Below are 24822 nucleotides of genomic sequence, written 5' to 3'. Positions count from 1 at the left end.
ATAGTTTGAAACAGTTAAAAAAATGAGGTATCTCTATATGTACTAACCTCTAACACACGTAAGTGAAAAAGCCAAGTTGCATAATGACATTTACAAGAGTGTTACTCATAAGACAAAACTGTGGACGCGTGCATACAGCATATAGAAATGCACATCAACTGTTTTTTACTTCACAAAATATTCTGGACATCTTCCCATGTCAAAACATATAAATCTACCTAATTCTTTAATAAAGGTTGTAAAATACTCCTTTGACTGGGTTTGGCATAATCTGACCAATTCTCTATGGAAGAATGTATGGGTTTTAAAAAATATCTTTATTGAGACATTATTTGCATACTATACAATCCACTCAGTTTAAGTATACAAGTCACTAGTTTCTTAAACTATTTTTTTAAAATATGGCAAAACACATATAACAAAATTTGTTATTTAACCATTCTAAGTGTACAACTCAGTGGCACTAACTAGATGACTGTATCATTTCATTTTTTTACTATTATAAGAAATGCTGCAAATACAATGCTGTATATCCTCATATATACTTTGTGCAAATGATTCCATAAGATAGAAAGCTCTCATCTGTGATGGCCCAACGATACTGATAAAAACGGGTTGGTCTTTTTCCTAAGATAACTACATTATCGTTAAATATGATTTTTAAACCTGTAAAAGACACGGAGGAATTTCCCAAGCAAATTTAGAAGTTGAAAAAAAAATACCTTGTTTTTCTCTGTTCATTCACATTGTCGAGTATATAACTATAAGCTAATTAAAGTGAAGGATGATTTGCTATATGGCATCTGGGCATAAATATGCTAGATGTCAGTATGTTATTTGATATCTGACTTTAACCTGAGTCTTTTTGGCCAAACACACCACAAGCAGTTGGATCTTATACAGAAAGACAAGGCTTCAACGTTAGTTCAGGTTTCCTAATCTGGACCTCAGAGTCTCTTTGGAGAGTGACCTCTGGCAATTCATTTAATCCTAGGGCCTCAGGTTCCTTTTCTATAAAATAGAGGCTCTGTCCAGGATGCTATAACTTGTATGGCCCAGGTCCCAAAGTGTGCTGGCAGGAACAAGGTCAGCCCAAACTGCAGCTGTGGCTGGAGCCAAGCTCTCTAGACTTGAAGCTCCAGTCCTGAATCTACCAGGTACTTGCTTTGTGGCCTTAGGCAAGTTACTTAACCACTGGCAAGTCAGTCTCTAAAGCTGTAAATTGGTATTTACCTCATAGGGTGTTGTGTAGATTCATTGAGATACAGTAGGAACATTGCCTAGCCCTGTGCCTGACATCAAAGATGCCTCAATAAACGGTAGTTTGAGGGTTTTAAACACAAAGCATATGGCAGGGCCACGCTTCAAGGCTGCCAAATATCACAATTTATGTAACAGCAGTAAGAGTAGCATATACTTCTACAGCACTTATGTGCCAATCATATTCTGAGCACTTTATGTTTATTAACTTATTTAGCCCTCTCGACAACCTATGAGGTAGAACTATTATTTCTATTTTACAAAATAGGAACTAGGGTAAGACAGTAGTTCAAGATTACAGCCACTGAACAGCCGAACCAGGATTTGAACCCAGGCAATCTGTGTTCTTCGGGCTCTATGTTCTCAACTATTATTAAACAGTCTTATTATAGTGTTGCAGCTCTTTTAAAATTTGTCTAATAGGCTTTCTGGTTTTTGCTGGAAAGCCCCCCAAAGGGAAAAAATAAGTTGTCTTATTATTATTATTATTTTGAGACAGAGTTTTGCGCTTGTCGCCTAGGCTGGAGTGCAATAGCACGATCTCAGCTCACTGCAACCTCCACCTCCTGGGTTCAAGCAATTCTCCTGCCTCAGCCTCCTAAGTAGCTGGGATTACAGGCATGCGCCACCACACTCGGCTAATTTTGTATTTTTAGTAGAGATGGGGCTTCACCATGTTGGCCAGGCTGGTCGAACTCCTGACCTCAGGTGATCTGCCTGCCTTGGCCTCCCAAAGTGGTGGGATTACAGGTGTGAGCCACCATGCCTGCCTGTCTCATTATTGTTTATAAATATTTGTGTATTTGTGAGTATGGGCATAAATGGGGAATTTTTCCCTATTCTGATAGCTCAATTTCAATGCCTGATACCAACATCTTTTTCATATCAAGTTTTAAAAAATTAAGATGACTTTGCCAAACACTTCATTTGGACCCTACCGTCTAACTTAGAAACCTATATCTAAAATGACGGCCAGATGATAACTTGGTATAAAGGCTATGTAAAAAGAGGGAGTATAAGAAAATGCGTTATTAAACTCCTTGTTGGTCACTTATGACTTCTAAGATCACACCATGACCTATGAGCCCACTGAGTTTTGGAACTCAAACTCCAGGAGAGTTGCCTTCTCATACTGGCACACTCTACTCCTTTAACTTACTCTAAATTGAATGGTTTCTCACTAGACTGCGTGTACCTTTACAGCAGCTCATAATTTGTCCCTTAGAGGAAATACAGTTTGGACTGCTGATTGAGCAAGCCTCAGAGTTTTGGCAGCCTGGGATTCTGTTAATTTAGCAGATGTAAAAGCTTATTTTGTTTTCCTCCATTAATACACTTCTATCTCCATCTCCAGCACACAGGGAAAAGCCTTCCCCTCTGTAGCAAGGATCCCAGTGGTGAGGACTGATGTAGTTACTTGCATGACCCGATCACTTCACTCCCAGGATGCACAGGAGCTGAGGCTGCTAGGGGCAGGGTCAAGTGTCCCTACATGGCACCACCATCTCCTCCCGGATGTTAAGGAGCTGGGTAGATGCTGTCCTGCCAATCAGCCTTGTTGTTGTCTAGTGTACAGTCTTCCTCCAGGGGTGCTGCAGTCTTAGCACCTGAGGTATCTCAGTCTCTGCTCACTGGAAAGTCCAAAGTTCCTGATGACCAGATTCTGCCCCCTACTGTCCCCTACCCTCTCATTCACCTTGTCCCTCAATGAAGTCTGAATCTCAGCTGTGAAGAAGGAGGCTCCCGAATACAGGCAAATCAGTAGAGGTGGTTAAGGGTTTCTGGGCATTTTGAGATAGTTAAGAGTAACTCTGTCTGCCTGGAGCATAGTAAGGATGTGGGTGTGGGGAGGGCCAACAGTGGGATCTTTTGCCTAACACCCACGTGATCCACCAAGATACTCTGTTGCTTACACAAGCTCCTGGTATTTGGCTTGATATATAGAATATATTTAATGTTTTCTAACAGACGCAGTTTTGATCAGTTTCAGAGGGCTCAGAACCTTTGCAAAGGATCATGTGTACCTCAACTAGATGTAGTTGATGGGGACTCAAACTCCTTGGCAACCCCAGAGAGCCTAGCACATTCACCTGCAGAGGGCACATCCTCGGTTTATTCTTGCAAAGGTTCCTGGTCAATGTGGCAGACTTCAGGCTACTCACTGCTGGTAGTGGAACCTTTATTCCTATAAAATCCCACGTGGAAACCCAGTGTAAAAAGTTAATCCATCTTAGCATTTGTTTTCCAGAGTATGATGGTAACAACTCCTATGAAGATGCGGGGAATTACATCAAGAGCCAGTTCCTTGACCTCAGTATGCAAAAAGGTATCAAAAGAATTTACAGTCACATGACCTGTGCTACAGATACATAGAATGTCAAATTTGTGTTTGATGCAGCTACAGATATTATTATCAAAGAAAACCTCAAAGACTGTGGCCTCTTCAAATCCTCACCATTCCATTCCTCAGGTATAAATGCTATAAACAGGCTTGGAATCTGGGTAATTACAAATAGAAAATTATAGTCAGTATACCATGGCCTGAAGAATGAATCCATTCTTTGGAGATGGAGTATGCATGACTGCAACTGTGTTTCATACATTCTTTTCAAAGTGGGATAGCTAGTGAAGCTTACAGAGCACAGGGCCAGTCATTAGAAGACCCCTGCCCCGCCCCCACCCCCAGGTTCCAGTACTGGTTTTCCAATTTAATACAAAAGTCTGAATACTTAAAAAAACTTATCACAGAGTTTTTATATAATTTAAAAGAGGAAAATGTGTAAAGAGCCTAGCACAGTGCATGGCACATAAAGGTGTTCAATAATCAGCAGTGGCATTGCTTTCATTTTCCCATTCTCTTTGCTGCGCTTGAATGGCTTGCCTAGAAAATGAGACCAGGATACGTTCCCTGTCAAGTTCCTGCTCATGCACACAGCTGTTACACACTACCTCAAATATAAGTGGTTATAATTAATAATAATTACAATTTTCCAAAATTATGTTTAAATCTAGGTGTCTGTTCCTTGATACTCTGGCAGTTTTCTTTACATTCTGAATAATTAATGTTTGTCAGTTTCTGTGTTCGGTTGGCATTCATAGAATCAGCTGCTCTGGTTTAAGGAATGCATCCCCAAGCGGTCCTCTGTCTCCTCACCTATTGAAGTGGCCTAGGTCACCTCCACAGAAGCCTCCAGGCTCTAGAGACCAGGTTCTAGAGACTGGAAGAAATGGGGTTTTGAATCCTGACAGACCTGGGTTTGAATTCCCAGCTCTGCTCCTTCCTAGCTAAGTAGTCTCAGGCAAGTCACTTTTTTTCTGAGCCTCAGTTTCCTATCTGTAAAACAGGGATAATACTACCTAATTCACAGGGTTGGTGTCAGGATTTAAAATAATGTGGATAAGTAGCTAGTACACAGTAAAACATTCAATAAAGTATACAACTTTTATTACTGATCCCCAAATACCTCTTTTTATTGTGGCTTTTATTTTCTTTTTTTAGATAGCTTCCCAAGGACAGTGAACAGAATGTCCTATGGAAACATAGTTCCCATGGGGCTACAAATATTGCCAATTTTAGTGAGAAATTACGTGAGTCAAAATACTTTCCCTATGTATCACTGTTCTTTGAACAATCTATTTTTTTCTTTTAAACCACAATGACAAAAGCCTTCTAAAACTTTGTGGTTTCCAGTGGGCACAAATTAAGGGAACTTAGATGCTAAGATACATTAGAAATCGTCATCAAATTCTTATCCTTGTCTGTATGTACAAGGGAAGTCTCATCTCCTTGGCACACAAGGCTTCTTGCAGCACAGTCCCAACATGTCCTCGCTGGACTGCTCCTGCCACCCAAGCACAGCATGTGTTTTTCCCAGTCGCTTTACCTGGAACTCCTACCACCTCCATCTCTCTGCCTGGTAATATCCAAACCTTTGTTCAAATGTCAGCTTCCCTGATAAGCCTTTCTCAACTTTACCAAGCACCCTGTAGGCCAGCTTACAAAGCATCCCTACACTGCACTGTTGACTGTAATGAACAAAGCCCCATTACAGTGCTTTTCCCATTATGGCAATTGGGTGTTAGGCCCACTGCCCTAGTTCATAAAGGGTAAGACCCGGCTCTGTCCTTCTTTGCATCCCCTTACAAAAGTTCTGGTAGACAGTAGGAACTCAATGAATATTTGTTGAATGAATACATAAATTGCTAAAAGACAGATTTGGGTTACTGAACCAAATCTATCACCTACCAAGATATCATTTTGGGACATCAATTTCTTCATCTGTAAAATCTATTTGCTCTTGCCTATAAAATGGGAATGTAAGTAACTTATCACAGAGTTTTTAAATAGCTTAAAGGACGAAAATGTGTAAAGGGCCTAGCACAGTGCATGGCACATAAAGATGTTCAATAATCAGCAGTGGCATTGCTTTCATTTTCCCATTCTCTTTGCTCCTCTTGAATGGCTTGCCTAGAAAATGAGACCAGGTTATGTTCCCTCTGATGTTCCTGCTCATGCATACAGCTGTTACATACTACCTCAAATATAAGTGGTTGTAATTCATAATAATTATAATATTCCAAAATTATGTTTAAATCTAGGTATCTGTTCCTTAATACTCTGGCATTTCTCTTTACATTCTGAATAATTAATGCTTGTCAGTTTCTGTATAGGTTGGCATTCACAGAATTTGTCTCCAAAATTGCTGATTAAAAACAAATCATTCCTTTCTGTGTGATCTGTGCTCTGTTGAAGGCAAAAGAGAAAAGAAACTACATATAATCACCATTGAAACATTTCTAATAAGTTTTAGACATAAGAATAAATTCACTTGAAGGTTTAAATGAACAATTCCATTCAATTATGGCATTCAAATAAAAACTTTTCACACTGATAACTCTCAGGGATTGTTATTATTTTTACACATTTAATATTACATTTTGTGGTGCTCTGGTTTATTTACCCTGGTGTGTTTGTATTTTCTCACTACTTTTTGTTCCAGAAATGACTGTTGCACCAAATTTCTTAAAGAGAATCTCTGGGCTGGGCACGGAGGTGCATGCCTGTAATCCCAGCACTTTGGGAGGCTGAGGCAGGCAGATCACAAGGTCAGGAGTTCGAGCCTGGACAACATGGTGAAACCCCGTCTCTACTATAAATACAAAAATTAGCTGGGCGTGGTGGCACATGCCTGTAATCCCAGCTACTCGGGGGCTGAGGCAGGAGAATCGCTTGAACTAGGGAAGCGGAGGTTGCAGTGAGCTGAGATCGCACCACTGCACTCCAGCCTGGGTGACAGAGCGAGATTCTTGTCTCAAAAAAAAAGAGAGAGAGAGAGAGAGACAGACAGAATCTCTGTTGCAATGCAAAACTAATTGTAAAATTATCAGAAATTTTTCAATCAAGAAAACAAATCTGTCATTTTCCTATCAAGCAAAAACCCTTAGGATTATATCTCCCCATGGATGAAGCAAAACATGTTTAACAGCCTGTATAAGGTCCTCCATAATCTACCCCATACTCACCTTCTCCTTTCTCCCCTCCAGCCACACTGAACTTCTTTTGCTCCTCAAAGTCAATGTTCTCCTTCACCTCCAGGCCTTTGAACATGCTATTTATTGCCTTGCCTTTCCCTTTTCACCTGGATGATCTCTCTTTATCCTTGGGGTCTCAGCCATGAGACCTCTGTCATATTCTCGCACACAGCTAATGACATCTGCGTTTATTGGATTGTCATCTCCTTCAGGGCAGGTGCCATGTCTAACTTCTTTACCCCTATAGTCTCATGCTAGCACGTGCCATGAACTATATTAGGCATTCAATAAATGTTTACTAAATAAGTGGAATGAATCTATCTGGAGAGAAATATAATTTCACTAACTATATTTTGGGATATAGAAATTAACTTTATGGCTCTCAGTTTTGACTTTCACCTGCATTCAACATTAACCATGACCTCTAGAGGAAAGAGTTAACATAGCCAGCATGTTTTACTCAGTTCTTGCTTGTCTTTGGGAACACCTGCAGTCATAGCAATGACCCTGACCCAAATCTTGAGCACTAAACTCCCTGAAATGCTCACTAGTTAGTTATGTTATTTTTGTGCCCTCAAGGCAGTGGTCAAAATATATCAAGACAGTATCATTGTTTAAAGTTAACGTGAAGATTCCTGATGCATCCTAGTACCTAGTTTGGGGTCTGCATCCTGGCTGGTTACATAGCTACACGACCAGCTCCCTTGACCAGCTCTGAACTCCTAAGGCTTGAGTGGGCTTTCCTGGGTGGAGGCATTCTGCATATGTCTCTGCAGTTTACAGCTGGAGAGAAACATGCATTCCTGAGAAACAGGAATGGAATCCCTACAGACAGAGGACAAGAAAGCCTACTTCGACTTCTCTAGTTTTGCCACCATATATCTGTATCCTGCTGTTCCTGCACCATACCCTTTGCTGTAATAAATCTTAGCCTTGAATATGATTTTATATTGAGTTGTGAGTGAGTCCTTCCAGCAAATCACTAGTAGGTGGTCACGGCACCCCCCAAAACATCCTCCTTCTTGAGCCGCTCCCCTTTTTGACATCTGTGACACCACTCTTAGTTTTCCTTCTACCTCATTACTGATTTTTTTCCCATCCCCATTCTGGGCTCCTCTACTCTATCAGACTAACTGTGTGAGGGTGCTATAGCTTGATTCTGGCCTTCTTTTCTTTATCTCTACTCTCTTGCTAGATTACTTTATTAGTCCCACAGGTTTCAATACCATCTCGATGTTGATGACTCCCAACTTGCTTTCTGCAGCCAAACTTCTCTCTTGAGCTCCACTTATATACCCAACTGTCTCCACTGGATACCTCCTGAGGAGTTCACAATTTCTAAAGAAAATGTCTGAATCAGAGCTCTTGATTTCATCCCAAATCTGTCCTCTTCCAGTTTTGTCCATCTAACATAAGAACACTTCATACACTCAGTCGAGCACAAAACCTAAGCATCATCCTTGATTTTCCTCTTCTGCTCACACACCTTCCTCCAGTCCAATCCAATCCAATCCAATCCAACCCAACCCAACCCATTAGCAAGTACTCTTGGTTTTATTTCCAAAACAGATTTCCAGTCCTTTCACTTCCCTCCATTCCTAACAGGGCATCTTAATCCAAATCACCATCATCAACATTTGCCAGGATTACTGTAACTGGATTATTCTCCCTGCTTCTATTCTGGCCATTTCCTGTATTCAGTAGCTAAAGTTATCTTTCTGAAACCCACATCAGATTACATCACTCTCTTCTTAAAACCCTTCAATGGTTTCCCATTATTCTCAGAACAGAATTCAAACGCTCCACTTTAGAATTGGCTTAGAAGGCACTCTATGTTCTGTCCCCTGCGTACCTTCCAACTTCCTTAAAGACCACTTTCCCCTTGCTCACTTGGCTCCAGCCACCCTGGTCTCACTTCTATTCTACCCTTTCCACCTCGAGGCCTTTGCACATCACTTGCACTTTGTGCACTTTGTAATCAGGCTATAAGATCTAGCTGATTGTCACCTTTCAGATCTCCGCTTCAACCTACCATCTTTTCAGGCAAGCCTCCTGTCATTCTTTCCATACAACATTCTCTCAAACAGTAACTGCTAGGTTTTAGGCACTGAAAATACAGTGACAAGCAGGATAGGCTCCTTGCCTTCATGGAACCTATGTTCCACAGTAACTGTCACTCTCCATTACGTTAAACTATGTATTTGCTTCATAGCAATGATCAAAATCTGAACTTGCCTTGTTTTTTGTTTGCCTCCCTCACTAGCACATGTAAGAAACATCAGAGCAGAGATGCTCTTTGCTCAAGACTCTGTCGCTAGCCTAATACAGTGCCTGGCACACACAGACTGGGATTTACTTCCAAGCAAGAATTATTTGACCAAAGAGCTCTCAGTGTAAAAAACGTTTGGAAGTTCTGCAATTGACTGACATGGTGTTATGCTAGAACTGTATGCCATAGAGTTTGAAAATACATTTTGTACACTTAGAAGTACATGTTCTTCAAACTCGAAAGATGGCCAAGTCCAACTAAAAAGTTCGTTAAGGCTGGAATGTGGCATTTCCCAATTTATCTTTCTGTTTCTTCATAAATTGAAAGGAACTTACAGTAACAAGTGACAAACCAGCTAGGCTTATCTCTACCACACTAAGATTATTCATCTGAGTCCCAAACAGCAATGGAAAAAATTACATGTCTGCCTCGATTGAACAATCTTTATCTGAAATTTAACTGTGCACATTTAGTATTATTAGTAAGGTGTGAATAGTTTGGATATTTGTTCCCCCAAATTTCATGCTGAAATGTCTTCCCCCATGTTAGAGGTGGAGCCTGGTGGGAGACGTTTGGGTCATGGGAGTGGATCTCTCATGGCTTGGTGTTGTCCTCACAATAATGAGTGAGTTCTCATGAGATCTGGTTGTTTAAAAGTGTGTGGCACCTCCCACCCCCTCTTTCCCTTGTTTCTGCTTTCACCATGTGACGTGCCTGGTCCTGCTTCACCTTCTGCCATGAGTAAAAGCCTCCTGATGCCTCCCTAGAAACTGAGCAGATGCTGGGGCCACACTTGTGCAGCCTGCAGAACGCTTAGCCAATTAAACCTCTTTTCTTTATAAATTACCCAGTATTTCTTTCTAGCAACCCAAGAACAGCCTAACACAAGCTGTAAATAAATCTCTCTAATTAAACAATGGGAAAACTGCTGTAGAATCGCCACATGTTAAATGACCCTACGCTTCCCACATGTCTCCAGGTGTCTACGTTGTCATAAGAGTGACTATCCCCTGTGAAAAGGATTTTAACGAGTGGGCTCAACCGAGTCATCAACAATGGACAAGGGAATAAATATTTAACAAGGACTAAAAATTAAGGTGAAACTACCTTCAACAGTTCATCTGTGTATTTCCAAAACTGTGCCCTTCTGGACCACTCACAGCAAGAATAGTCAGACATATCATCTGCCTTCACCTAAAATGAGTACAACATTTCTGAGTATGGAGGGGGGAAAAGACACTTAAAATGGAAGGGTTTCATATCTCTGCTTAAGTTTTTTGTTTGTTTGTTTGTTTTTTTAGACAGAGACTCACTGTCACCCAGGCTAGAGTACAGTGGCACAGTCTCGGCTCACTGTAACCTCCACCTCCTGGGTTCAAGTGATTTTCCTGCCTCAGGCTCCAGAGTAGCTGGGATTACAGGTGCGCACCACCACACCTGGCTAATTTTTTTGCATTTTTTTAGTACACATGGGGTTTTGCCATGTTGGCCAGGCTGGTCTCAAACTCCTGGCCTCAAGTGATTGGCCTGCCTTGGCCTCCCAAAGTGCTGGGATTACAGGCCTGAGCCACTGTGCCTGGCCCCTGCTTACCTCTTTGGGGAAAAAAGGCCTTCTTCACATGATCCCTCCCACCTTCTTTTCTTTGTCAAAATTCTATGACAGACCCTTGAATTATTCCTGGACTGTTCAAATAAAGCCAGAGGCATTTATTTAAACACTTATTTTTTTTTTTTTTTTGAGAGAGAGTCTTGCTCTGTCACCCAGGCTGTAGTGCAGTGGTGCGATCTCGGCTCTCAGCTCACTACAACCTCCACCTTCTGGGTTCAAGCGATTCTCTTGCCCCAGCCTACCAGGTCGCTGGAATTACAGGCACCTGCCACCATGCCCGGCTAATTTTTATATTTTTAGTGGAGATGGGTTTCACCATGTTGGCCAGGCTGGTCTCGCACTCCTGGCCTCAAGTGATCCACCCACCTCAGCCTCCCAAAGTGCTGGAGTTACAGGTGTGAGCCACTGCAACCAGCCTAAACACTTCTTAATGAAGGCAGGGGTGAGGGTGATGGTGGTAGACCTCCTATAATTACTCTTTTCTTATTACATGTTTGGTCAGTGTTTTAGGAGGCTGAAGGCAAGGGGTAGGGGTAGACCCATTTTAGGCTAGCCAGTGAATAATTCAACTGTGTCCTTTACTGCCTGAAAGTCCCTAACTTCTCTGAGGCTTTCTCCCACATGCCAGTGACTTATCTTGAACTGGGGCGTAATTGTGGTCCCCTAATTCTACCTCTCTAAGTTATCATATTATTTATTACTAATATAAAACTAATTTTAACAAAAGTTTATAAGAAAACAATGCCATTTTCTTGAGGGACTGAAGTACTTACATACAATGTAGGTAACTATATAAAAGTATATAAAGTTACATATAATATATGTAACAATATAAAAGTATATCTAAAAATGCACATCCTATATACTTACGTATTATTTAATATACTACATACAATATATTTACATTCATGTTTCATTTAATAAGCATATAATAACTCTTCATCTTTGTCCCTGAGAGTATCTGTTACATGTAATAAGCACATCTTAGTGCCTAGGATACAAAGCTGAACAAAGCCTTGTCCTTGGCCTCTATGTGCACATAGAGTTACTGGAAGATGCTCAAGAGGAGAAGAGGTGTGGAAGGAGATTCTGACTCTGCCCAGGGGAATAGAAAAAGGCTTCCTGGAGTAAGCAACATTTTGAACTAAGTTTCAATTAACCTAATGAATGACCAAATGTAACATTTATTCATGCTCTAAAAACATGATGTTATGCTAAATTTCACCTGCCTATATTTGTATATGTGCGTGTGCATTATGTGGGAAAGGAGGCTTAGTTATGTGTTTGAATAACTGTCAATTCATGTTACTTTAGTTGTGATTTTTAAGTGTGGTTCTAGTTTTCACAGATTCGCATCAGAATAATTTAAAAACTGGATAAGCAACTAATTGAAAGTTCTTTAAACAAACAGAAGGATTACTTAATTAGCTTCTCCTGAATTCCATGATAGGCTAAAGACGGGAGTAGTAAGCACTATCATTACTGCCTTTGTATCCCCATCGTCAAGGTAGTTATCTTCAACTCTGGGTAAGTGCATGATTACTCTGTGAAGCCAGCTCCAAGGCAATTTGTTTGAAGTTGGCAGCATTTTTTTTTTTTTTTGATGCAGTGGAGATTAAGCCCTCCAGCTGAGCTTGACAAAGGTATGTATGTGAAAGGTCACATTAGAAAATGTGTGTTTTTAAAACCTGTGACAGGCAGCAGTCCTCAGAAAACAGAGATGAGAAACATTTTTAATGTGCATTTTGTGTCTGTTTTAACACAAATTCAAATTAGGACTTACTAACCTCTTCACAAACTACTATACAGTATTACATTTAATTGCTAGGAAGAATGTCAATTGTTTGAAATCACTAGATAGAAGTGTTTTTTGTTTGTTTGTTTGTTTGTTTGTTTTAAAGAGACAGACTCTCGCTGTGTTGCCCAGGTTGGAGTGCAGTGGCTGTTCACAGGTGCGATCATAGTGCAGTACAGCCTCAAACTCCTGGGTTCAAGTGATCCTCCTCTGTAAGCCTCCCAAGTAGCTGGGACTACAGGACCAAGCCTAGCTCCAAACAGGAAGATTTGACTACATTTGACTTAGTCTCCTTCCCTTAACCCAAATGCTTGTTGTATTTGATATAATGTGTGTGTGTGTGGTTTTTTGTTTTTTGGTTTTTTTGAGTAATTTCACTTTAAGGTTTTTTTTTTTTTTTTTTAACATCTTACTTTCTTACTTTGCACTCTTAGAGAAAGGGGTGTTCTAAACACACAAACTGAAAGGAGGAATCAGGGCTAATGGCAGTTATCACATCTCAACTCTAGATACTGCTGTCACCACAGTGTTACCGTCAGACACACATGTTCAGGGATTAAGAACAGAAACTAAGCACCTTTTGGATGCTGGCTACATGAACTTGAAGTGGATCCTTATCAGCTCTCTTTGTGCTTTTACATTAATAGCTCTTAACCCTATCAGATGATGCCTCTTATTTTCATATCCAATATTTTGCAACTTCTGTTTTATTATGCTGGCATACAATTCTAACACATTTACATACATAATTTCAAAAGATCAATATAGTGTTCAAACTATATAAAGCAGAAATAAAAAAGAATGCAATTTACATAAAATATGGTATCCATATGCAAAAACTTGGGTACTCCACTAGAAGACAAAGAAGTCACATGCTTGTATCTATACTTGAGAGTCACCGTGAACATATAGATTACAAATGCAGATTGATTTGGCTCTTTGTTCACTGTTGTCAGGATTCTCTGAATATGAAATATCTCTCAGTCACGTTGAGAGCAAAACAAAATATAATTTCCCCTCAATTTACATATAGTGGCATCCCTGAAAAGTTCAGTATATATTAAAACTGGGGGAGGGGGAAATATTTTATATTTGTATATAAAACAGATTTTGGTTTTAGGCTCAGATAATTGTAAGCTCATCTTACCCTATGGAGGACATTAGAAAACTGTGGGCGGAGGGCACAGTGGCTCATTCCTGTAATCCTAGCACTATGAGAGGCTGAGGCAGGAGGATCACTTGAGCTCAGGAGTTCGAGACCAGCCTGGGCAACATAGTGAGACCCCTGTCTCTACTGAAAAAAGAAAACACCTAAAATTGTGGGGAACAATGTAAGCATGACAAGATAAGTGATAGGAGGGGCGCGGTGGCTCACGCCTATAATCCCAGCACTTTGGGAGGCTGAGACAGGCAGATTATGAGGTCAGGAGTTCGAGACCAGCCTGGTCAACATGGTAAAACCCTATCTCTACTAAAAATACAAAAATTAGTCAGGTGTGATGGTGGGCGCCTGTAATTCTAGCTACTCAGGAGGTTGAGGCAGGAGCATTGCTTGAACCCAGGAGGCGGAGTGAGCTGACATTGTGACACTGCACTCCAGCCTGGGCGACAGAGCGAGACTCCGTATAAAAAAAAAAAAGAAAAAGGCAATGTCTTTAGGAAACCCTGAATGTTTCAAGAATAAGAATAAGGCTGATAGCTGATAAATGTCTCAGAAAGGGACCCTGCGTATTATGTTAAAGGGGAAAGGCTTACTAAGCCCATATAACTTTAAATCACAAACATGTATATTATAGCTGAAGTTCCTAGATTTTAGTGGTTTTCTTCATATTCATCCTCAATATGTCAGTATTTGCATCACAATAGGAATTTTACACAGGTTCTCAAGCAAACTGGTTTTACGAGCATATTTGGGAAATGAGCAGAGTGTGACGGATGATCAAGTGTTGTGCCAAAATTTTATATACAATGCTCTTTTCTGAGGGTAAATCACCGGCTAAAATCTATCCAGTTGAGGGCAAGTGATCATGAGAGATCTGTGTATGTGAACACAGTACTTTCCTCTTAGGAGCAAGAATCTTAACCAATGTTAGGGAGATTTCTGAACATCTGAAATGGTATAGGTATCCTAGTAGAGAAATTCAGTAAATGTCTGTTGATTATGGGAAGGTGAGAGTTCTTAGGGAAAGAGGCAAAAGAAATAAATTCTCCCTCATACTTAAAACATAACAATGAGAAATGCATACTACAGTCATCTTTCAAAGCACTAATGACAGTATTGATTTATGACTAGTGTAAGTTTTAGAAGAGTTGTTTTATTTTTCTTAATATGCATTTCCCAAGAGATTATAAATCAACACAATCTTTTTGGAAGGCAATTTGGTATATATATCAAATACTTAAAACGGCTTTAGACTTAGTGATTTCCTTTTTGGGTATGTATTCATAATAATAATAATAGCAGCTTTTACATAGCACTTACTATGTGCCAGGAATTATTCTAAAGACCCATGGTCACATAGCTACAAAACTGAGAATCCAGAATTTGAACTTGGGCACAGTGGTTCCAAAGCCTGTGCTCAGATTTTTGCTGTCTCAGCTACAAGGATGTTCACTATAGCATTGATCATAACAGCAAAAGTTTAGAAACAAACTAAATATTCACCAGTGGGGCATAAGTTAAACAATAATATATCTATTGACAGGACACAAGCCAGAAATTAAAAATCAAGTTTTAGAGATAACATGTTTGCATGGACAAACAAAATAAGATATTTGACTCAGGGGGGTAAAAAGGCTCAAAACTGTATAGTATGATTCCAGTCTACTAAATGTTTCCTTTGGATGGTGAGATTTTAATTTTCTTTTTGGTGCTTTGTTGTATGATCCAAATTTTCTAAATGAACTAGAATTCCTCTTGTACGCAGGAAAAAATTAATAATAACAAATTGCACTCTATAGCAGCACAGTCTGATCAAAATATGATGCAAGTCATATACATAATTTTAATCTTCTACTAGTTACAATAATGTAAAAAGAAACAGGTGAAATTAATTTTTATTTATATATTTATATATTTTTGAGATGGGGGTCTCACCCTGTCACCCAGGTTAGAGTGCAGTGGCACAATTACAATCTTGGTTCACTGCAACCTCCACCTCCCAAGCTCAAGCACTCATCCCACCTCAGCCTCCCAAGTAGCTATGATGACAGGCATATGCCACCATGCCCAGCTAATTTTTTATATTTTTGGTAGAGATGGGGTTTTGCCATGTTGCCCTGGCAGGTCTCAAACTCCTGAGCTCGGGCGATCCACTTGCCTCAGCCTCCCAAAGTGCTGGGATTACAGGTGTGAGCCACTGCTCTTGGCCTTGAAATTAATTAAAAAATATATTTCTTATATAACATATCTAAAATATTATCATTTCAACACGTAATCAATATAAAACATTATTTGTGAAATATTTTCCTTTTTTGTATTAAGTCTTCAAAGTCACTTTCTAGCACACCTCAGTTTGGTCTAGTCATATTTCAAGTCCTCAATTGCTTAGTGGCTAATGGCTACTGAATTGAGCAGCTCTAGATCCTTGGTAGAGCTATACCTTCAGGTCAAATGTGCCCAAACCATGGTCCTAAAACCCTCTACTAATGACCTCAACTTCCATGGAATCATCCCCATCTGTGTCAAGCTGCTTTTTAAAAGAGAATAGAGAGGTGCTTGGGAAATAGGCAGATCTGAGTTTGAATCTTCTAACACTTAGCTATGTTATCTTCAGCAAGTTAATTAACCTCTCTGTGCCTCATTTTACCTGTTTCGTAAATGAGGATAATGACTACTTTGAGTTGCTGAGATCAAAATAATGTATTAAACTATCGACTACATGGAAAGTACTTGATAACAGAGACTACTAAATTTGACTGGCTTTAAAAAATCTCTAATAATATTATCACTAGTAAGGAAGGTGTTATTATCCTGCCTACTGTATTCAGATACAATGATGATTAGACTTAGCAGGAGGCAAGAAGGGATACTTTTTTTTTTTTTGAGACAGGGTCTTGCTCTGTAGGCCAGGCTGGAGTACAGTGGCACGATCATAGCCCACTGCAGCCTTGAACTCCCAGGCTCAAGTGATTCTCCTGCCTCAGCTTCCCAAGTAGCTGGGACCACAGGCATGCACCATTATGCCTGGTTAATTAAATTTTTTTTTTTTTAAAGAAATGGAGTCTCCCATGTTGCCCAGGCTGGTCTCCTGAAGTGCTGGGATTATAGACATGAGCCACCACACCCAGCCAATGCAAGATTCTTAAAATAGATGGTAGGAAATCTCATTTAAAATGGCCCTTTGGGGTTTTGTATGTAGCAGAGCAGCTCTTTCATTGCTATCTATTGAAAGTCAGCCCTCAACACAAGGGTTCATTTTTTAAAAAAATAATAAAATGTTCCTAAACTAATTTTGGGGTGTGTGTGGAGAGACTACCCTGAGAAATTCACAGTAAATACATTTGTATTTGAAAATGGGCTACCTAATGGCAGGGAATGAATGACACACACCTTTGTTTGCCTCCCATGGCTTTTGCTCAGCAAATATTCAATCCATTAAATAAATAGATATAGATTATTGATTATGTGCCAGGCGTCCTTCTAGACAAAGGGGTTGGGGCAAAAAATGGGAGGTGTTTCCTTAATTGAATGGAGGATTGAATGAACGAACTGATGAACACTGTACCTTTTCTGATTTTTCTGAACTAAGTCATCAGTACTTTTTTGCTTCTCTTGTTTCACCCAAGATTTTCTTTACTGTGTCGCTAGGCAGTGGGATTTCCTTCGAAAGGCTCAACTGAAATATGGTCTACTATGGCTGAAGCTGGGTATAGATGTGCTTAACTTTTGTGTGGATCTTAAAAGTTTCAAAATAAAAAAGTTTTTTAAAATCACCAATAATAATAGAAGGTAATTATCATAACAGGTACCAATGGTTTTATAGCATCCCTGTTTATAACAGAGTTAACCAAAAACTATACAGATGCTTAAAGAGGTGAACGACTAAGAAAATTCACATAATCAAGAGGATAAAATACTATACAGCAATGAATTCACATCTACCGACTTTGTCAATTCATGGAAATATCTAAGGAAATAACATGAAATGAAAAAACAAGCAGAATATAATCCACAATTACAACAAAGAAAATAAGTGATATGCATATATTTACATAGGCATATCACATATAAGTTTTTACAAAAACTAAACATGTATTTGGTTACGTAGGAATATTACTTTCCCTTCTGGGTAAGACTGCCCACATTAATACATGTAATATAAATAAATAAATAAATAACACGTGTATAATAAATTCTGTTTTATTTTCTTCTATTTTGAGATGGAGTTTCGCTCTTATCGCCCAGGCTGGAGTGCAGTGGCATGATCTTGGCTCACTGCAACCTCTGCCTCCTGGATTCATGCTATTCTCCTGCCTCAGCCTCCCTAGTAGTGGGAACCACAGGTGCACACCACCATGCCTGGCTAATTTTTTGTATTTTTAGTAGAGACAATGTTTCATCATGTTGGCCAGGCTGGTCTCAAATTCCTGACCTCAGGTGATCCTCCCGCCTCGGTCTCCCAAGGTGCTGGGATTACAGGTGTGAGTCACTGGGCCTGGTCATAAATTCTGTTTTCTAAGCAAACTTATCTTACATCAGAGGGCAGAATGGTTAGGGAAAATATCTAGTGAAAAAGACCACCAACAAAGGAGCACCATCTCTCAACTGTCACACTAATGTGCAGTGACACTTTGGCAACTGACTCCCAGTTACTGGCATACAGTTTAATCTACCAGTTGGAGCCAAATGGCAGATTTGGGATTTTTCTTAATCCAAGTTATTATTCAGAACAACATATTCAACACAAATATTTAACCACTAGTGTCAGATTTTATTTTTACATGATAACTCCTCAAGCCTTTAACGACGGGAGTGCATACAAGGTAAAATTAAAAAAAAATTAAGCCTGCTGACTTTCACTGTGATTGTGGTTTGATATCATGCAGGATAGATCACAATTGCTGATTCATATTAGGAAAGAGAGCCCCCAACTGTCACAAGCACACTGTGTTTGAAAATACAAAACCTTACCAAATCACTTAGTACTTCAAATTAACAACATCCTCATCATCTTGTGGTTGAAATGATGACTGAACAATAACTCAAGCTAGTTGTGTTCTATATATTTTTTAATTAATATAATTAGTATTCCTAGATCTTTTTAAATTGCTCTACTCTAGCCCTAGGGAAAAATGATTTCAGAAGGCTGAATACGTATGCTGATTCAAGATATGATTTCTCACACACCCAACCTCTATAATTTTGGATTATAGAGCAAATAGAGTAATTCTGGCACCAACTCTTTGGCAATGCTGTTTAAAAACAAAGTTACTATTACACACAGCCCAGGATATTGACTTTGCATTGCACATAAATACATTTATATAATACTTTAACATAGAAGCCATAGCCTTGATTTTTTTTGAAAAACGATTAAGAATATGGTAATTATGAGACTCTCAATTGACTCAAAAGCTCAGAGCTAAAATCCAGGAGGAGTTTGAACACACCTTACAAAAAGTTGAGATCCAAAGTGCATAAAATTTATGAAACTTTTGATTTAAGGACTAAGTTTTCTGGTAACCTCTTTGGGAACATTAGGATAATAAAAGACGATTAATTAATAATGATATCTCAGCCGGGCACGGTGGCTTACATCTGTAATCCCAGCACTTTGGGAGGCCAAAGCAGGAGGATCACAAGGTCAGGAGTTCGAGACCAGCCTGGCCAATATGGTGAAACCCCATCTCTACTAAAAATACAAAAAAATTAGCCAGGCGTGGTGGCGCATTCCTGTAATCCCAGCTACTCGGGAGACTGAGGCAAGAGAATTGCTTGAACTCGGGAGGCCGGAGATTGCAGTGAGCCGAGATCACGCCACTGCACTCCAGCCTGGGCAACAGAGTGAGACTCCGACTCAAAAAAAAAAAAAAAAGAAAGAAAGAAAGAAAAAAGAAATAACGATATCTGATCAAATTATTTGCCTTGGCTGGATGGGTGCCAGTCCTGGCTATAAAATTCACCATCTGGGAGACCTTGAACAAATTATTTAATTTATCTGATTCAAACTTGCTGTCTATAAAAATGAAAATAACTTTATGTAGTTTCTAACTTAGAACAATAAATTATTAATGATAAATATGAAAATGCTGGGAAGAGTTTCAATCACTACTAATATATATTCATTATCTAGCATTGTCTTCTTCAAATGGATACATTTTAAAAACAGCCTTTAATCATAGAACTACTTTTTTGCATAACTTTAAGCCATAGGGCTAATTATACACGACGCAAATCTAACCAACAGAACCGTACTACTTAGATTAAAAGAAACTTCCAGAAATGATAGTTTTGCATAACTTTAAATAAAAGGCTAATTACATATGACACAGAAATCTTACCAACAAAACTGCATTATTTCAGTTTAAAAGAGACACGAAGAAATGACATTAACAATCCAAGTCATATATAAAGAAGCCCACACAAAGGGGAACTGAAACGGATAAACGGACTTACTTGGGAGTTTATCTTGAAAAGGAACTAAAACACACATCCCAAATAAGACAGAACTCCAATAATGGAAAGGACTCAGTGACACTGAATTACAATGGACAAGTCCAGTAAAATTCAGTTCTTCCTACTATTCCTCCCAACAAAAGCAGAAAACAACCAACACGCACGGTACCGGTTGACCTGTTCTGTGCCACTCAGAGTGGGTGCGTGGAAGGGCAGACAGGAAGCTGGGGCATATTTAATGAATACTGAAAGGGAGGACTGAGGGTTTGGCAAAGTGTGAATGAGACGGACCCTACCTTTCACAGATTTCCCAATACTGTGTAAGTGAGTGATAGAACTGTAGTTTTGGGCAACAGTCTTCAAAAACGCTTCCATCCCTTCCTGGTGGTGGTAGTTGAAATCCAGCGCAGCTACCAAAGGCAGCAACAGCTCTAGCCAGAGGCACGGGAAGTCCATGTTCTAGAGATGAATAAAAATAAGAACCTGAGAACACATGAGGGCAGGCGGGGGCATCACCAGCTACGTCTCGGCACTCCGGTCTCAGGGTCTCCCGACACTGACGCTCCCTGCCTCCTAAGGAGGCAAAGGCTGGAAGCAACACCTTCGGGAGTGAGCCGTGCAACCAGAGACCGGGAGCACGGGCAGCCTCGGTGCCCTCGACCCAGCCGCCCGCGCCTCCCTCTCCTCCTCCTCCTGGCGCCTCCGCCGTCCGGCAGCTGCCGCAGCTGCGCCCGTCCCCGAGCACCCCCAGTCTCACCAGGTCCCAGGCGCGCACCTCTACCCACCCGCGGCCGCCCGGCGGGGACGGGTGTTATAGCCCGGTCAGAGGGCGGGCGCGACCGGGCCCCGCCCCCGGACGTCCCTCCGGCCCACTCCGGAGCCGCGCGGGTGCCTCCCGGGCGGGGCCTCAGCCGCCTTCGCACCTAGGAGAGACGGCGCCCGCGCGGTGCGCCCTTTCGTGGCGCGGCTGCTGGTGCCGGCGGGCGGGCGGCTGAGCGGGCCGGAGGGCTGCGGGCATGGAGTCGCCGCTTGCGGACAGTCTTTGCTGGAGCCCCAGGTTAGAAGTGTGTCCTCGCCTCGGCCACGGCTGTAGCCTGGGCAGCCACAGGGCGCTCCACTGAGGGACACTCTCTGTGGCAGGCTGCAGCCACTTGGGAGCCGTTTAGGGCTCGGCGGATTTCCTGCGGTTGGCGGTGCCGGGGCCCACCTGGAGCCGAGACGCGTCCAGAGTCCTGGGTGCCCTGAGCCCCGCGCGGGCTCCTGCGGGACGGGCGGCGTCGGCCCCGGCAGAGCGAGCCAAGCTCCCAGCGGTGCCAAGCTGCCCAGCGAGGCTAAGCAATCACGGGGCTTCAAGAAAGAACGCGCGCGTGTGTGGAAGTTTTAAATGCCACGAAGTGCAGAGTGCAGGACATTTTCCGACAAATTTACATAGTGGGTGGGATTTGTGTAAATTAGAATTCAATTTAAAACTGGAAGTCACATCGAAGAAGGCAGGACCACTGTTGTAAATCTGATGCTTCCTCCACCTGCACCTGAGTCTTAGGCCAATTCCAGGTCTCTCGTCCTAAAATGCTCCTTTCTGGAAAGATGGCATGGTCTCTGCACCAGAGAGAACGAAGGCTTCACTTAAACCTGAGAGGTGGTTAGTGGCACGGGCCAACCCTCTCTACCTCTCTAAAAGATTCATTCTCATTCATTCTCTCTCTCTCCCTCTCCTCCCCTTCCCCCTCTCTCCCCCTCTCTCCCGGATTGTAAGTAACCGTGTCAGGGTATTGGGGGCCTGTGTCAAGGTGCGGAGAATACAAAAAGTTTGAAAACCACTGATTTCAGATAACATTCCTCTTTTACAGACTAAAAATACGGATGCAAGCCCCCGACTAATTGAATAGAATTTTTCTCGTGGAGGCCCAAGAAAGTGTATTTTTAAAGAGGACCTTGAATGAATCTAATGTGCCTTCAAGAGCTGAGAACCGTTAGAATCCCTGCCCCTTTTTTCTTACAGATACAGATACTTTTCCTAGAATTGAACACTCAGGACTCCCTGAGACTTCCTGTGATTCTGCCGCAGCATAGAAGAGTGGTTTAAGAACTGAGGCACTCTGTCCTTGCGATAGTTTGCTGAGAATGATGGTTTCCAGCTTCATCCATCCTTTTTTATGGCCGCATAGTATTCCATGGTGTATATGTGCCACAGTTGTGCACATGTACCCTAGAACTTAAAGTATATATAAAGAAAAAAAAGAACTGAGGCGCTCATGGGATGAGTGCCAATTCTTGCTCTGATACTCAGTGGCTGTGTCGACTCTCTGTGCCTTATTTTCTGGTGTGTAAAGTGGAAGTCTTAATTGTACCTACCTAAATAAGGTTGGCAGGCACATTGTAAGAACTGTGCAAAGCGTTTATTAAATAAATAAACCAGCTTAATTCATAACTCTTTAAGGGGAATTTTCCAAGAGTTGGAAATTTTTAAAAATTTTTTTATTTATTTCCTTATTTATTTTTTGAGATGGAGTCTCAATTCTGTTGCCCAGTCTGGAGTGCAATGGCGTGATCTCGGCTCACTGCAACCTCCGCCTCTCAGGTTCAAGCAATTCTCCTGCCTCAGCCTACCGAGTAGCTGGGATTACAGGCACCTGCCACCACACCCGGCTAATTTTTGTATTTTTAGTAGAGACGGGGTTTCACCATGTTGGCCAGGCTGGTCTGGAACTCCTGACCTCAGGCGGTCTGCCTGCCTCGGCCTCCCAAATTGCTGGGATTATGGGTGTGAGCCACTGTGCCCGGCCATCTTTTTTTTTTTTTCCTTTTTTTTCTTAAAGAGAAGTTGTTTTATTATTTGTTTGTTTGTTTGTTTGTTTTGAGATACAGTCTCACTCTGTTGCCCAGGCTTGAGTGCAGTGGTGCAATCTCAGCTCACTGCAGCCTCTGCCTTTCAGGTTCAAGCGATTCTTGTGTTTCAGCCTCTAACGTACCTGGGATTACAGGCATGCATCGCCACGCCTACGTAACTTTTGTATTTTTACACCACACATGCCTAACTTTTGCATTTTTAGTAGAGACCAGGTTTCACCATGTTGGCCAGGCTAGTCTTGAACTCCTGGCCTCAAGTGATCCTTCTCCCTCAGCCTCCCAAAGTGCTGGGATTACATGAGTGAGCCATCTCGCCCGGCCTAAGAGTTGGAAAGTCTTAGTATGACATTGTAGAGTCTTTGAGTAGGTTTTTGTTTGTTTGTTTGTTTGTTTGTTTTTAAATTGTGCAGTAGTCACTATGCTAAATGTTATTTCCACTGGATGGGTTGAAGAAGTTTCCCTTTCATTGTTGTTCATTGACTAAGAGGTCTGAGAGGAGGGGGACTGGAGCTTGAGAAGATTAAATTTAGGCAAAGTTACTCTAGGAATGGGAAAGGGAACTGGGTGGGAACAAAGTGAAGGCTTGCTGATGTACGTTAGAAATCCTGTCTTTTTAAGAGAAGTATGTGGACACTATCTGATTTCCTGCAGGGTGCTGTGGCTGGAGAAATGGTGGCTTCGTCAATACTAGAATGGAGATTGCCAGGATTGTTGTTCTGGAAAAACAGAGATGAGCTATAGCTGAAATTGCTGCCATTGGGGTTCACACTAGGTAGGAAGGGAAGCAACTTCAGGAAGGAGTCAGAGAATGGAGGTAGGGGGTACAGAGGACTGAATGCTGAAGGTTTAGGAGATAGTAACTCAGAATGCAGGCCAGGGACAGCACTGGCATCACCTGGGAGCTTGTTGGAAATGTAGAATCTGTCACACCACTCCAAACCTACTGAATCAGAACACACATTTTAATAAGATTTCCAGATGATGTATATGTACATACAAGTTTAAGGTGCACTGGTCGAGAGAGAAAAAAGATTTAGTGTATGAAAGATAACAGCAAAATAAAAGGTTAGCCTAATAGAGTAAAATACTGAAGTTTAGAGATTTTAGAGGTGATCTTCTTTCTTTTTTTTTTTTTTTTTTTTTTTTTTTTTTTTTTTTTTTTTGAGACAGAGTCTCACTCTGTCGCCCAGGCTGGAGTGCAGTGGCACAATTTTAGCTCACTGCAACCTCCACCTCCCGGGTTCAAGCAATTCTCCTTCCTCAGCCTCCTGAGTAGCTGGGATTACAGGTGCCCGCCACCACGCCTGGCTAATTTTTGTATTTTTAGTAGAGACGGGGTTTTACCACGTTGGCCAGGATGGTCTCGAACTCCTGGCCTCAAGTTATCTGCCTGCCTCGGCCTCCCAAAGTGCTGGGATTACAGGTGTGAGCCACCAGGCCTGGATCTAGAGGTGATCTTTCCAAGCATGGCGCCATTAAAGGTAAAACCATAATAAAAAGGCTAATAATTTGAAAACATACAAATGTATGACTTCTGTACAGAAAACCTTATAAAGGTTATAAGAAGAAAGGTTTAAATCAGGTTATGAGAAAAATTACAAACTGGAAGAAGGAATTAATAGCTCTTACAAAATAAAGAATGAGCAAAGGAGATTAATAAGCAGTTCATAAAAGCAGTAACACAAATAGCTAATAAATATAATAAAGGTTACCAACCCGGTAAGCAATCAAAGAATTACAAGTTAAAAGGGTAAAGTAATACTTTGTTTTGCTTATCACAAAGCAAGATTAAAAAGATTGACAATACCTGGAAGTAGACAGGATCTCAGGAAATGACATTTATGCTGTTTCAATGGTATTCTAAATTGATACAATCTTTCTGGAGGGAA

The 24822-nt window shown here is 41.1% G+C and overlaps 1 protein-coding gene and 1 non-coding gene across 2 annotated transcripts in view; one reads left to right on the top strand and one right to left on the bottom strand.

Moving 5' to 3' along the window:
• CPM (carboxypeptidase M) overlaps positions 1 to 20892 on the bottom strand; it is an 80277-nt gene extending 59385 nt beyond the window's left edge. Inside the window, exons 1-2 of the mRNA XM_030820010.1 lie at positions 20841 to 20892; positions 20380 to 20542 (exon numbers count right to left, since the gene is read on the bottom strand). Coding sequence (XP_030675870.1) covers positions 20380 to 20539 — 160 coding nt within the window. The 5' untranslated portion in view covers positions 20540 to 20542; positions 20841 to 20892. The remainder of the gene's footprint in view (positions 1 to 20379; positions 20543 to 20840) is intronic.
• LOC115837116 lies at positions 1650 to 1711 on the top strand. The gene has a single exon (XR_004032150.1). It is a non-coding gene; the product is annotated as a U7 small nuclear RNA (small nuclear RNA).
• Positions 20893 to 24822: the final 3930 nt, after the last annotated feature.

Source organism: Nomascus leucogenys, chromosome 10 (genome assembly GCF_006542625.1).
Source record: "Nomascus leucogenys isolate Asia chromosome 10, Asia_NLE_v1, whole genome shotgun sequence".
In the NCBI taxonomy this organism is placed as follows: domain Eukaryota; kingdom Metazoa; phylum Chordata; class Mammalia; order Primates; family Hylobatidae; genus Nomascus; species Nomascus leucogenys.
Note: the sequence above shows the minus strand (reverse complement) of the source record. Positions and strands in the feature narration are given on the sequence as shown.